This window comes from Onychomys torridus, chromosome 6 (genome assembly GCF_903995425.1).
Source record: "Onychomys torridus chromosome 6, mOncTor1.1, whole genome shotgun sequence".
NCBI classification, from domain to species: Eukaryota; Metazoa; Chordata; class Mammalia; order Rodentia; family Cricetidae; genus Onychomys; species Onychomys torridus.
In genome coordinates this window covers 98,798,167-98,813,520 of record NC_050448.1, presented here as the reverse complement: position 1 = coordinate 98,813,520, position 15,354 = coordinate 98,798,167, and the positions used below count along the sequence as shown (strand labels likewise).

Genomic DNA, 15,354 nt, shown 5'->3' with positions numbered 1-15,354 from the left:
CTTGAGATCACTTAAGACTGCTATCCTCATGTGTAATCAACCTGTTTGTTTAAATTGCCCTTGAGAGAACAATAACAGCAGACCTTACTTGCCTTGGATTTCCCATATAATCAATTTTTACGAACCAAGGTAACACCTAGCTGTACTTTTCCATGTCCCTGACCTACAAGTAATACATGTGTGTTTGTATGTTATAACATGATTTGCTGAAAATAGCAAATAGGCTGACAACAGTCCTTTAGAAATAGCAACCATGAATGTTGAAAGCAACAGATGGATATTGCTTGATAAACAGTGATGCTTGTAATACCGTTTGTTATCTGGGTCAGTTGGAGACAGTGACTTAACCCCTTGTAAAACTCTACTGAAAGATACCTCATTCCTTCCCCATATGACACTTTCTGCGCTGTCAATAATGGGAGAGGGAGGGTGTTTATTAGAGACAGGTACACACAGAGAACCAGGGACAGACAGATTTACAAGATAGCCTTCTGGCAGGCAAAGACTCAGACTCGTACAACAGATAGACCGGCAATGATGGAAGACACAGGAGAAAGAAGTAGAGAGTTCAAACCTGGGCTCTTAAATGACATCAATGGGGAGTGCTTTAACCATTTTCCTTACTGCATTCAAACCGGCCACATGTTGGTGTCCCATGTGAGGAATCTCTAATGAGTCAAATCTACACATCGAAGGAGGTGGAGCTAGCACAGACTTTCTCTGGAAGTCTGGAAGATAAACTGATGCCTGGTGCGATACAGTAGTTTAATAATGAACAGGAAAAAAATGGAAAGAAATCCTAGAGCAGCAGCTGCTTCCTGAAGGGAGAGTTGCAGGCTTATCCCCTGTGCGAAGGAGTGGGTGGGGAGGAACTAGGTCAGGTAATAGGAAGGGACAGCGGCACACAGAACAGAAAGGGGCAGGGACTAAGAGGGAAGCAGTTGACTTCCATCATCTGGGAGCACACTGTGATAGAAAGTGTCATAGTACAGCTGCGGCTCTGGACCGGGAACTGCTGTGACCCTGTTATGGTACTGCTGGCCTTGAATCTGCCCTGAGAAAGCTGTGAGATGCCGACTAAATTGGCTGGCTCCCTCAAGCCTGCTCTCACCAGTCTGGGGGCGTGGAAATGGAAGGACCAAGTGCAGCAGGTATGCTGTCGTCCCTTTTCAGCTGTGACATTTGTAGGCTTAATGCGTTTCAAACTGGGAAAGTCAGAGAAATCTAAAGTAACAGCAGATGCATTAGAAAATCCAAGAACTATTCCAGCTGCTTCTGTTCTAGTCACACAGCAGAGCAAAGTTTACCCCAGCTATTTATTTTACAACCAGTGTCGAAATGACCTTAACTCAGGGCTTAGTAGAGCAGGGGAGAAAAAGCAGAGGAGAGAAATGCCTGGTGCTCCTTGGAAGGAGGGCATAGGGCACAGGATGACCTCCATGGCCTGACTGATGGGCGTGGGGAGGGGGTTGCAGCCGCTGCAGGCAGGATGAAGGGGACCATCATCACTGTGCACTAGCAATGTGGGGCTTTCGATGTGTGCTTCTTGGGACTTCAAGGTTTCATGCCGTTCCTCTGCCAATGCTGGGGAGTGTCGTGTGGAGTACTTGAACTTCTCTCCAGCCCCTGCCCCTGGCTTTACACTGCACCCACACGGCATGGAAACAGTTCTGGAATGTCAAGTGTTCATCCGCATGTCTAGAGACTGTGAAGCTGTTATATTTCCATTTACCTCAGCTCTACCAGAATTGCTATCTGCACACAGGAGTTACTTCTATAGTTAAAGTTATTGATTAAGATTGGCATCCAGTTTGCATTTCAGGAGGAAACTGGCCTCACAGTCGCCTGGGTCATGCAGGGGCCTGCATCTAAGATGTCTTACATCTTATGGTAAAGAGTACTACACACAGTGAGAGCCCCAAATGCAGGAGACTCCAGCACCTAACTTCCAGGAGATGGGAACAAGCAGCTTGGACCTGGCAACCAAGTCCAACCTTCTTGGATTCAAGACATAATTTTATTCAAATAGGAAATAATGAAATGGTTGAGAGTAACTATAATTGTAAAATCTTTCAGATACAGAACAAAACATTTTACAAATGTTCTGAATAATATTTCTATCATTATATAACATTAGGTGCCCAAAGGGAAGGTATTTCAAAGGTTGTTAATGACAACAGTTGTTTTTACACCTTAAGGAAGACCATCATGATCACTAAGTTGGTATCTAGTAAGAAAACCCATGGTCAAAGCTGGTGATTTTTGAGTTTGTGCCTAATAAGTAGACAGACATGTTCAGAGGTAGAATTTTCCATCAAAGATCATGAGATCTAACTATAGAATATGCATCTAGAGGATTTTTGATTAAATAAACACTTGAAGGGAGAGGGGGAAAAAATCTCAGTTTACCTTCATTGAGTATGGCTTCTTTTGCTGGATATTATTCATTATCATTCTGAGTTGTTGAGAGTATGGACTTCCCACCTCAGGCAGCGATGTCTAGATGTAAGAGCACAATTTCAGTACAGCTTGAGCTACTGAGAACAGAAGCAGCAAGACAAGATACCAAACTGCTAAAACCTTCCCTCTAATGCTACAGAGACCATTTATTGGCTCAGTTCATTTACCTGAAAACATGGAAAACTGAACTATAAATTACTCATTTTTATTAGCATACATTTCCACCAATGAACCAATTATCTCTTTTGGAAATACAGGTCATCTTTGCAATGCAGCAACAGGTGTGATTCATGCAGAGGGCAGCTTTGGACCATCTCTCAGGAAGGGGATTAAACCCTTTCAAGGGAGAGAAAAGGATGTCTCTATCCCTTTACCTTCTTTAGGAAATGCGTTCCAACATTGAAGTAACCAGCAAGTGTTGGTTGCCAAGGAAATGCTACATATTACACTTCCATGACATCTGTTTAATTTGGAAAACAGCACAGCTGCCCTTGGAGTTTTTCATGTAAGAGAACAGGGTGCTAATGCTGCTTTCTCAGTGAGGAGATACCAAGATCCAATCAACACACGAGTTAGCCACCAGGGAGGATGAGAATGCGTGATGGTAAAGCTTCAAATCTTAGGGGAAAGATTATGGCCAAAATATTTCACAGGAGTTCTGAGGAGGGCAGAGCATCTGTCACTAATGCTCACACTCCATCCATTGTTTATTTTATGGTATTATGGTGGATCATTTTATTCAAGAAATAATATTGAATATACAACACATATCTCAGAGAGCCAAATGAGCCTAAAAATAAAATAACCCTATTTGGGTTTTAGTTTTGTTTCATTTTTTGAAACCCTGTGAGGAGGTATGATGATAAAAGCTCAAACCCTAGACTCTTGCTCTGTGGTGGAGAGACCCCTATTTCATGTGCACTTAGGTCCTACAAGGAAGTCTGCAACACAGGTTAACTCTCCTGCTAGTGCCGAGTTTTCCTAAGACATTTGAAAATAGATACTTCTATTCATTTCTTCATCAGCACACAATTTCCTTTGTCATGATTACAACAGAAAGGGAGAGTTGGGGTTTTGGGTAGGGTTGGGGACACTCTGCTTTGTGTGATTTTTTATTTTGTGCCTCATTCATCTTACTATGTATCAAAATACCTCTGAAGGGAACTGAACAGGCAGTTCGGCGGCAAGGATGAAGAAAACCAAGTTGAAAACTAAATCCAGCTCTACCTCTGACTTCATCACCTGTAAGAACCTGCCCTAGCATCACTAGTTCATCAGGAACCCACTGCTGCAGCATCTACCTGACTAATGTGTCAAGAACTTGCCCCTAGCATCACTAGTTCATCAGGAACCCACTGCTGCAGCATCTACCTGACTAATGTGTCAAGAACTTGCCCCTAGCATCACTAGTTCATCAGGAACCCACTGCTGCAGCATCTACCTGACTAATGTGTCAAGACAGGGAAACAGAACTATGGTTTTAAAGTACATACAGCGAATACCCACTGGCAAACAGCAGGGATCTGGAAGTGTTGTCAATGGGTGTGTGCGTGAATGTGTGCATGAATGTGGGTTTGTCTGTCTGTCTGCATATGCCACATATGTGCAGGAGTCCATGGAGGCCAGAAGAGGATGTCAGATCCCCTAGAGCTGGACTTACAGGCAGCTATAAGCTACCTGAACTGAACTCAGGTTCTTTGCAAGGACAGCAAGCATTCTTAACCACTGAGCCATCTCTCTGGCCCTCTGTATTATCAGTTTCTATTGAAGCTATGTTTACTTCAACACTTCAGTAAATTATTTTACATTTTCTAATTTTATTCATCAAAATATGATCCTCGTATAGAATTACATAAACACATACTGGTTTTCTTCTTTGTATCATAAAACTGCACATAAATTTTAAGAACTTATGTTTGTATTTTATCATAAAAACTGAAGACTACCTACCATATCTGTGTTGATATGTGCAAATGATGGCACATTAAATATTCCTTGAATCAGCTCTGGTGGGCTACTCACTCCGAACCATAAGAACATGTTCAGGCCATTGACCAGCAGGAATACTCCTTCTTCGGAGAGTCGGGACTCGGAGCAGCGGACAGCGGCAGGCAGTGCTGAGCTTTTCACATCTAATGTGTGCTGTTGGGGCAAAGTGAGAGACTCAGGAACTCCTTCCTCTCTCGATTTCATTTACTTTCTCTTCCCCCTTTCCCTCCCTTACAGTACATAGTTATTAAAACCTACGTGGTGTAGACAAGAATCTCTGCCTTTTGGAGGAAGACATAGGACATAAAATAAATAAAATATGCATAATTGTAGGTGGTGTTAAGAGCTTTATGGACAACAAATGGTAAGTAGCATCAAGGTCGGTGGTGGAGGCAGGGTAGCTAGGTAAAGGTAAGTTTTTGAGTAAAGCTACCCCAGCAGGTGAGAAAAGGTGAGGAGCTGAGCCTAGAGAAATCTAAGGAAGAGCATTCCAGACACGGAGGAAAATTTATACAAGGGTCCTGAGGCATGAGCCTGACTAGGGTGTCTGAGGATCAGCCAAGAAGTGTGCAGCTGGCATGAAATGAGAAGCCCAGCTAGCAAGGGGCAGAGAGGGGGCAGAGGGGGACCAGCACGGGGCCAGAGATGCCCTGGCCTGGCCTGAGGAGAGGAGAGAGGGGTGGCTGTCTCAGTCTGCCCTGACCTGTGAGCCGCAGGCAGACAGAAGAAGAGCGATCTGGGAACAAGGAGACCCACTAGGCTGAGACTGCAGGAGCACAGTGACGATTCCACTTGAGTTTGGTAGCAACAAACGGACAAAAAGTAGTTCCACTGTGGACCCCCCAGGAGAGCTGGCTTGTTTGCTGACAGTGGGTATGTAAGGTAGAGAGAAAAGAGTGAGGATAGCCAAGACTTTGCACCCAGCCAGCATGAAGGCAGGAGGTAGGAGGGCTGTGGGAGAAACCTTCCAATGCCTACCTCCTATCCAGAGACAGGAATGTGTGGTCATTTAGACATTTAAAGCCCAGAACACAAGCACCTCTAAGGGACAGAATGAAGGAAGAAAGCAGCTTCCCAGAGGCTCCAGTTTCTAATCTCTGGTCCACCCATTGTTGACAATCCAAGTTTACATGACAATCATTTGAAATCATTCATTTCTTACCCTCGCATCTAGCACAAGTTATCACTGACTGCATTGTTGCTAAATGCCTACCATTTGTTACCGCTGAAACTAAGGAGGAGTTGCATACAACCTATCAGCCTTCTAGACCTCTGAAAGTCCAGGCAGGGTGCTGGGCAATCAAGATGTTAACAACACCTCAACAAAGTGGAATGCATTGCCATGTGAACCCTTGAGGAATCATGGCACAGGTATCCTCAAGTATGTGCTCATCTGAAGTCCCTGAATGATTTGAGAAAAGCCAGTCTGAATAAACGTGGTGACTCTTGACAGTCACATGTTATATGAAAACAGATCATTCACACCTGCACAGGATTTCCCCAGCACATGTTTCCACATGTGACCTTGTATGACGTGCAGTTCGACTGAAGTTTTCGGGCACCAACATGATTACAGATTCTAAGAGTGCCTACTTACCTGATTATTACTAATTCGAGAATGACACAAGGGATGCAATCTGAACAATTCAGCAAAACTGGACCCCTCACACCCTTCCCCAGCCACTCTGAGCACATGCAACTTGCTCCAAGAGTCTGCTATGAGCCTGGACGGCACGTTTTGACTGAATTTCTTGGAACCAAGAGCCCAGCACATGCTTTCCATCCAAGACAATGCTAGGGAATACACAGTTGCCGCATGCTTACAATAGGCAGGAGCTGGGGATAGAAGAAGAGCTGGGAGTCAGCCACACCCATGGTCATGACCAGCTGCCGCTGGTATGCCCGCTCATCAGGGGAGATCTCTGGTCTACTGAGCAGCACACAGTTTTTTAACAAGCAGTTCATGTACACAGGCAGTACTTTCATGGAATCTGGCAGTATAAGCTGAAAGAGAAAAACATTTGTTTCATGAGCCTTTAGCATTCTGTGTGTGTGTGTGTGTGTGTGTGTGTGTGTGTGTGTGTGTGTGTGTGTTTACACGTGTGCAGGCCAGAAGACAACTTCGGGTATCATATCAGGAAGACCTTCTTCCTTTAAGACAAAGTCTCACCAGTTAAGCAGACTGGCTGACTGGTGAGCACTGGGGCCTCTCCTGTCCTGTGTCTGCCTCCGAGCACCGAGATCACACCCCTCTACTCTGCCCAGGAGTTTAATGTGGGCTCTGGAGATTGAATGCAGGACTTCACAGTATGCAGCCAGCACTTTACTGACAGGAACCTTCCCAGACCTTTCGCAATCTATCTTACTCATGAAAAAGTAAAAAGCCTGGTCTACACAGAGAGTTGCAGGCCAGCCAGGTCTACATAGTGAGACCATGTCCCAATATGTAATTTTTAAATGAAAATAATTCCATCATTATAAGTTACATTTACTTTTTAAAGAGTTACTACTGCTGTCAGTTCATGTCAACACTATTTATATGCCTAGATGCATTTATGCATGCACATTTCACAAAAAATATCTAGGTCTACATACAAAAGAGAATCCTGTTCTGTTATGACATTCCTCTGTTTATAAACAATGTAGTTGTGACTGTCACCTTTTTTGGTTAGATACTTTAAGCCCAGGTTTCTTTTTTGATGTTGACTACAAAGGCACATATGTCCATTGTCATGGTCCCCTCCCACCCCAGCTGCATCCTCAGTTTCCCTGACTGCATGCTCTACTTTAGAGCATCTGGTTGCAGCAGCTGCACACAACTGCTCTGCACATGCTGGCTGCAGCAGCTGCGCACACCTGCTCTGCACATGCTGGCTGCAGCAGCTGCACACACCTGCTCTGCACATGCTGGCTGCAGCAGCTGCACACACCTGCTCTGCACATGCTGGCTGCAGCAGCTGCGCACACCTGCTCTGCACAGGCTGGCTGCAGCAGCTGCACACACCTGCTCTGCACAGGCTGGCTGCAGCAGCTGCACACACCTGCTCTGCACATGCTGGCTGCAGCAGCTGCGCACACCTGCTCTGCACAGGCTGGCTGCAGCAGCTGCACACACCTGCTCTGCACAGGCTGGCTGCAGCAGCTGCACACACCTGCTCTGCACATGCTGGCTGCTCAGCACAGCGGGGAACTCACCTGGCTTGCTGCAGATGGACTGGCACAGTGCTTCCTGTAACACGCCAACATATGGGCTGTCTGATTAACTAGAATTTCCCGGATGACCTTCAAAGGCTGGTTCAAAACTGCTTTAAAAGCTAGGAGCGCAAAACCACAAATAGAAAGGACACGAAAGCTTTAGAAACTGATCTCTTCAAATAATAACAAAGAGCAAGTTGCTGTTGTCTTGAGACAACCAAACAAGGATGTTCTTGCTACTGGCCCTCTTTTGAGTAAATAGGATGATCCAGGCAATGAAGGACAATGCTCTAATTACAGCAAAGGGTTACACTGACCCAGATTTATCTTGAGACTACCAGAAATAGGATTCTATATACAGAAAAGACAGGCCAGCCTGTTGTCTGCCCAGGCCCTGACTTCTGCAGACTGAAATGCTCTCCTCTATACCTTAAGTATAGACTTTCAGAAGGGAAGCCAAAGAAATCACCCATCCTGCTTCTCAGTGGTCAGGCCGCAGATAATCAACATTGGTACACATCATTTGTGCTAGAGAGCACATTCACACACCCTTACACTTCACCTTATACTCCTTACTAGCAAGGAAACTTAAGCCAGATCTGTGTGGACTGGCCCGAGAGTCTTGTCTCACCCATTGCAGCTGGCTGCACTTCAACCTCTGACTTTACTGGTTCTTGTACCACTATAGTGTTTTCCAGCTTCTGACTAGTTACCCGATGAGTCTCGACTGTATCACTGCACTATGATGCTGCGGGCCGCAGGAATACATCATAAGAACTCAGCTGGTTATGGCAAAGTCACTACCTAAAGAGATTAAGGAATTCCTCCAGAGGTGTTACTTGGCTTGTTATATATCAGCTGTCTTCTGTTATGAAAATCATGTGTGCCTTCATAGTTTTCCCAATTGACTTTTCCCTAAGAAGGGCTAACAGTGTGGACTGATTATTCTCTGGACATACACATTCCAGGTATTTGGAGAACAGCCTCAGGAAAGGCTTTCTCTGGAATCAGGTATCTCCCTTAGCCACTTTCAAGAACTAGCAGTAATAACAGTCAACATGAAAGTCTCCTGATTTAAGGTAAATTCCACAAGGAGATACCGCCTGGGTCAGGTGGACGTTACAACGATTTAGCTCCTTTCTTACAGCCTTACTAACTTTATAAACCTCTAAGACCCTCCTTTCTTATAGCCTTACTAACTTTATAGACCTCTAACTCCTTACCTAACCACTTCTAGGAATATTTAGATAACCTTCTGTGCTGACAGCTATGCTCAGCCAGAACCCTAGTTCAAGCCTCCCTGTAATTATCATTATTGGCAGCACCCGGCCAGGTCCATCCCCAGACGGAGAAAAGTACCTGAGCAGAGATCCCTCTGTATTCTCTAAGAACAGACTTAAGCACCCAGGCTACCTGTTTGAGAAAGCCTGGTGGATGTGCCAATTAAACTTAACTTCCTCCTTTCCCAAACCTTACCTCCAGTTCCAGATCTCCCTTTAACTATCACCAGAGGCATCTAGCTGTGCACAGGTTGCCTAGCGACTGAGCACACTTTACCCCACCCTGCAGAAAAAACGGCAGATAGCTTGGACAGATAGGAGCCACAGGAAAAAAGAAGACAGTTTTATTTTCTCCCATTGACCTAGAGTTATAGATTCTTAACATTTTCTACTAATCATGTTTAAGACTATAGTTGAGCACATAAGATTCCCTCTTCTTAGATACTACCCGAATTTAGCCTTTAGTTAATTCATTTCCCCTTTGGTCACTTCCATTTGGGGTTACAAATGATAATTAACGGTTATTGCCCCTCTCTGTGATTATTATCACCCCTCCGTTTGACCCTGGAAGCCTGGCTTTATATACCAGGACTTCCAGGGCATGAGGGATGGAGAAGAGAAAAGAGAATAGAAGAACTAGACGGGTAAGAACTTGAGAGGAACAAACTGAGATGGGGAAGAACTAGACTGAAGGGCTAGAAGAGAGTACTAGAGGAACGAGATGGAAGATGAGGAAGAGTCAGATGAGAAGTCCTAACTGGGTAAGAACAAGGTGAGAAGGACCTAGATGAGGCAGAATTAAGACGGGAGAATTAAGATAGAACTTAGATAAGTGTAGAGAGAAATCAGGCAAGGAAGGAGCTAGGCACAAGAACAGAACTGAAGCTGTGTGTGTATAGGATGTTATGCCAGAGGAGTTAAAGCAAGTGGACTCTGGAGCTCGGTGTGCTGATTCTACTTCCTGAAAATAGTCCTCGCCATTAGTAGTCCTCTCTCCCGAGCCCCTGGGATGTATAATACTGAGGCTGGTCCTCTAGTATTATACAAGACTATGAGATTAGCAAGACGCTACCTGACTTGGCAAAGAAGTTGACCAGGGCATCTGTTTCACAGCTCTTGTAGAGATCTGCTAGCTGGGTGCTGCAGTTTAAGGCGAGATTGTGGATCCGAAGTCTTCGCTGACCGCCGATGGTCGTGTAGAGCACAGCACACTGCAGAAGCAATGTTGAGGCACAAGTATTACTGGGCCAGATCCAGACAAGCTCATCGGATCCTATTTGCATGCACAGGATGGAAGCTAAATTGTGACCCCCGCCCCAGGCAGAAGTTCTAATCCCCAGCACCTCAGAATATGACTTCCTTGGAGGTAGGACCTTTACTTTTTTATTTTTGAGATTAATACAATTACAATATTTCTCCCTTCTGTTCCTCTCTCCATATGCCCCTCCACACTCTCCTTCAACTCCGGGGCCTCTTATTTCACTAATTGTTATTGTATGTATCTATGTATATACTTATTTATTCCTGAATACAACCTGTTCGGTCCATATAATGTTACTTGTATGTATGTTTTCAGGGCTGACTGTCTGGTACTGGACAAACAAGGGATGTGGTCCTCCCCAGGAAAGGCCAGGGAGGCAGCACCTTTAAAGGGGTGAATTAGCGAAAATGAACTAATGGGGGTGGTTTATATGACTGCAAGGACCTTGGACACAGACACTGAGGAAACAAGTTTGGTGGTGCCTGACACTTCACATCGCTTGGCTTGGCTGATGATCACCCTGTCACATTAAGTAGCATCTATGTATCAACCTGGGGATAAAGCACACACGAGTACTCTAAGGGTTCCTGCTTTGGGAAAGCGAGTAGAGTGTTGTTGGGAAGATGCCGCACATCTGGCCGCATGAAACCAAGGCTGGGGGAATGCCTGATCACCTGGATCAAGGCTCCCACATCCTCACTGAGCTTGTCATCATGCTTGAACTCCACAGTCACGGCCTTATCACAGTCGATGGCTGCCATTTCTACATCCGTGGTGTTGTTCATAAATATTCCACCAAAGAAATCAGTGGCCCTGAAACCTAAAGAGCAGGAAGAAAGGGAAATTTGCTTATCTGAATTTCGCTGTTCTTCGTTGGGCTGTTAAAGAGAAAATGATTATTCAGAAGAGCCGTGAAATGATATAAATGATAATTACCTGTGCTGGTACGAACCCTCATAATAGCATCGAAGCCTATTTTCTTTCCAATATCATTTCGGAGGTCATTCAAAAACTGCTGGCTATCCACATTTACCTAAAAGATAAAAATGTGATCAGTGGCCACCAGGGGGCAGTAGAAGACTTGCAAACACATTACTTTTACCTGATTTTAAAATAATTATTTTTATATTTTGATTTAGCACACTTACATATATATCTCATGTACACGTATAATCTTGTGAAAATATATCCTCTTTGGGCAGTGACTCCAAGTTGAGTTCCTAACCCTTGCCTATCTTTTTTATCTTCAGAGCATTCAGATGGGAAGATGACTTAATTTTGCTTTGCAAATGGAGAAATAGCATAAGCAATTCACTCAGGGTTTGGTGTTAGGCATGGGAAATGATGCATTGATTAACATATTCAGCGAGGCTGGGGAAAACACTGTAATGGAGGTGGCAGTGGAGGGGAGGGGAGCAGTGGGATGGGGTCTTTTATTTGACCATATTTATTGTTAGCAGCTCAGTCAGAGTTCAGATGGAGTCTGGAGAATAAACTCTCCCTACTCTTTTAAACCGTATTTCTGAAAGCTGTTCACAGCCCACACCTGAGCAATACTAAAGGAGTACATAATCATATAGTACAGAGCTGAGACTCACCTAGAACACTACCTAGTTGAGAGGCAGCAGCCAATGCTGTATCTCTGTATCTCTGACCTGGTCAAGTAAGCCTTTATGAGATTCCTACCATTGCTGCTTGACAGGCAGCAGAGAGGCGGTCTCTCTCTCACCCCTCTTTCCTCTCTCTCTCCTCTCTCTCTCCACTCTCTCTCCTCTCTCCTCCCTGCCCCCCTTCCCACATCCCCAATCCCCAAGAGGAAAGGAGACAGCGACATCACAGACAGTCCTTATAAAAGATACTGCAGGTATACACCAGATGCCTGACCTCATTCTTGACCATCATTTTCATCTGGCAATAGTATTTAATGGAAGAAACCATTAAAAATTTTACTTTTAAAGCTAAGATGGAGATGCTAAGATATGATTCAGTCTACAACAATGCACATAAAAGCTGAAGCGAATTAACACTAACACTGGTTTTAAAATGTTCTGCTTACTGAAATCGCAGAGGGTTTTCCTCTGCTGGATGATGATACCCTTCCTTTTTAATAACATCAATGGAATCAATAGTAAATTCTGGTATACTGACACACAAGCAAAGGGCTTTTTACCAAAAACCACAGAACTGCACACCACTGGAAACACAGAATGGCATCAACAGCAGTGAGGTCCAGAGCCTCTTGTCAACCCTGCCCTCGGTCACTGTGACACTAGGTGACAGCCTCACCCACGTGGGACCCCAGCACTTCCTCAGCCAGGATTTGAACAAGGAACAAAGTCGGAGGTTTCTGATCACATGGATTTCCCTCACAAGAGAATGAGCTGAAGCAGTTGCACCATGCCTCAAACATCCTGAATTCCGACCAGATGAGTGTCTGAATTTTATCATTATTAAGACCTTATGTTCTAATGTACTAGCAATGACATGTGTATCCAGAAGTCTTCAAAGGGCTCTTACAGGTTTGTTTGTTTGTTTGTTTGTTTGTTTGTTTTTAACTTACTTCATTTTCAGTCTTTGGTATCACTAAGCCTCCTACTTAACTTCCAATACGAGCATGTAACTAGGTGATGTTTAGTCAGTCCTAAGCTAAAACAGCATGAACACTTGTCTTCTGTTAGGGAAACGCCTCTCTATGATCAGTTGCCCTGGGGAGCGCAAACATCAGTGGCCTGGCTCTGGGTGCTCCTGGAGCAGCACCCATTCTCTGTGCCTAAATACAGCAAGACTTCAAGGCACAACTGTCCACAAGAGAAGCCTACCCTAAACTGGGGTGTATGCCTTTGTCAAATTGAGGGGAGGCACGTTAGTCCAATGTGGAAGAGCAGGGTGTAATGAACTGAACCCACCTCAGATTCCAACAAATTAAAACAAAGATGCACTTATGTTTTCACACGTTATCTTAGCTGTCTCTTATAGACAGTATCATTTCCCCCACAGCAAAGCTCACATTAATAGTCAACTCTGGGGTAGCGCAATGTGTGGCTAAAATTAGTAGGAAGCCAATCAGACATGCATGGTTTTATATCTACTAAACTTACTTTTGCTAGCTGTCCACAACGGGACACAACTTTCTTAAGTCATGAACTTAAGCATCCAACTTAAACTGGACTGGGTAGACAGCACAGGCCTTAAAAGAACACCTGCTGTGCCAGCCTAATGACTTGAGTTTGGTCCTGACCCACATGTAAAAACATAAAATAGGCAACAATGAATAGGTGTGGTAGCTCGAGGCTGTGACTCTGGCTTCTAGAACCCCTATGGTGAGACAGGAGGTAGAGAGAATTCCCAGAAAGCCTGATGGGTTAGCTAGCCTAGGGCCCTGCACAGCACACAAGCAGAAACAAGGGAGACTCTACCTCAGCTGGGTGGAAGGAGAGAACTGACTCCTGAATGTCTGCCCTGACCACCAGAAGCTCTCAGTGACACTTGCATCCACACAACCCCATATACACCAGAGGGAGGGAGAGAGAGAGAGAGAGAGAGAGAGAGAGAGAGAGAGAGAGAGAGAGAGAGAAGGAGGAGAAAAAGGAGGAGGAGGAAAGAGGAAGAGAGAGAAAGACAAAGTGTATTTTAAGGAAACAGTCAAATTCCAACAGAAGAACAGATGGCTTGCCCCTACCTGAAAAGCATTGTACTTGTAAAGCGTTCCTCCCGTGAGCAGAGGAACGAGCCCCAAGGAAGCCACGTCCACATACTGACTGGGAAAGAGGAAGAGGGTCACCGAGCAGCTGTTGGCCACACAGTCCTTGGCCAGAGATTCGTAGACAGCTGTTTGGGGCTGGAAAAGCATCTGAAGAAAAGGATGGAAGAAAATGAAAAGAAAAGCCACGCGGTATTTTTTTTTAATTAAAATTTAAGTTTTCTGTTCAATTGTTTTAATTGGAAATTTTAAATGAGGAAAATATGGGATTTTTCCCTCCCATTAAGTGGACTGGGCTAATGAAATAAAATCGTTGGTGGTACTTCAGGTTATTTGATTCTCTAACACCCCTAACGGGGCTGTCCTGCCCCCATCCTAGCCCACAGGCCTGGACAGCGCCCTGTGGACTGGATGGTCTGTGTGACTGAGGGGTGTGCACCTCAGTCAGAGCTATCTTCCACACCACAGGCTCTTCCTGGCTGCCACACTGGCTCGGGTTTGCGTGAAGGCTTCTTTTCTGCACCTGGGGCCTTCGCTTCAGGACTAGTGTCTCTTCCTCAGGGGAAGGATGCCACAGTGCATCCATCTTCCCTCTCCACTGTCTCTTCTTTGAGCAACCCCCCCCCCCTTCCATTTCTCTAAAGTTCTCATTTTACAGTTTCCATTCAGATGTGTCCACTATCAGCTTCCCTAGCAATATGCAACTCCTTAATGGTTTACAGTTCAGAATTCTAAGGGAGTGAGGGACCCCTTCAATGACGCCTCAGTGGACGCCTCAGAGAGTGACCGCTCCCAAGTACCTTCTCTTTGTCCGTGTTCACCAGCTTTTTGTCATCTCTGTTCTTGAGCTTTCCTGGTGCTTCTGCAGTTGGCAAGGAGGAATGGAAGATGAACAGCTTTCCAGGGCACTCTGCTGCCTAAAAACATCACACAAAATGTTGGGTTGGTACAGCTGTACTTTAAGAGAATCATAAATACACGAAAGTCCACCTTACTCCAGTCAGAAAGGTATCAAAGAAAACAGAGAGCAAACTACTGTTGAGGATGGGGCCTCTTGCTTGTCTCTAGAATGCAAACCAGTCAAGTCTGAGGAAAATGGTGTGGAGGTCCCTCCAGTGACGGAAAACCACACCGCGGGAATGAGCTTTCTGAGAAATACTGCTTGTAGACTGCCTTTACAAAGCAAACTCACCCCACCTGGAACCAAGTTAATAATGTGCTTGGAGATCATTTATCATGATGTATTCATTCTGCTTACATACAGTGCACTCAGCCCGTCCAGAATTAAATGACCTTTGAAAACAACAATGTAACTAATCTTTCTATACTTTGAACTCCCTGATCTAAATGCTCTATTTCTCCTTGGTGACCCACTCACACCACTGACTTAGGACAGTGCTGTGTGGTTAAGATGTGGTGGTCACACCTGAGACTATTCACTGGAAGCAGAGAGGCAGTGAGATCAACGT

The 15,354-nt window shown here is 44.9% G+C and overlaps 1 protein-coding gene across 2 annotated transcripts in view; it reads right to left on the bottom strand.

Moving 5' to 3' along the window:
- The window catches only part of Sec24d (SEC24 homolog D, COPII coat complex component), an 88,915-nt gene that overhangs the window by 2,569 nt on the left and 70,992 nt on the right, over positions 1–15,354 (bottom strand). For both annotated transcript variants that reach the window (XM_036191417.1, XM_036191418.1), the window contains exons 14-22: positions 14,686–14,802; positions 13,865–14,035; positions 11,122–11,218; positions 10,860–11,005; positions 9,997–10,135; positions 7,645–7,763; positions 6,274–6,453; positions 4,411–4,602; positions 2,410–2,499 (exon numbers count right to left, since the gene is read on the bottom strand). In XM_036191417.1, the coding sequence (XP_036047310.1) occupies positions 2,410–2,499; positions 4,411–4,602; positions 6,274–6,453; positions 7,645–7,763; positions 9,997–10,135; positions 10,860–11,005; positions 11,122–11,218; positions 13,865–14,035; positions 14,686–14,802 (1,251 nt within the window). The remainder of the gene's footprint in view (positions 1–2,409; positions 2,500–4,410; positions 4,603–6,273; positions 6,454–7,644; positions 7,764–9,996; positions 10,136–10,859; positions 11,006–11,121; positions 11,219–13,864; positions 14,036–14,685; positions 14,803–15,354) is intronic.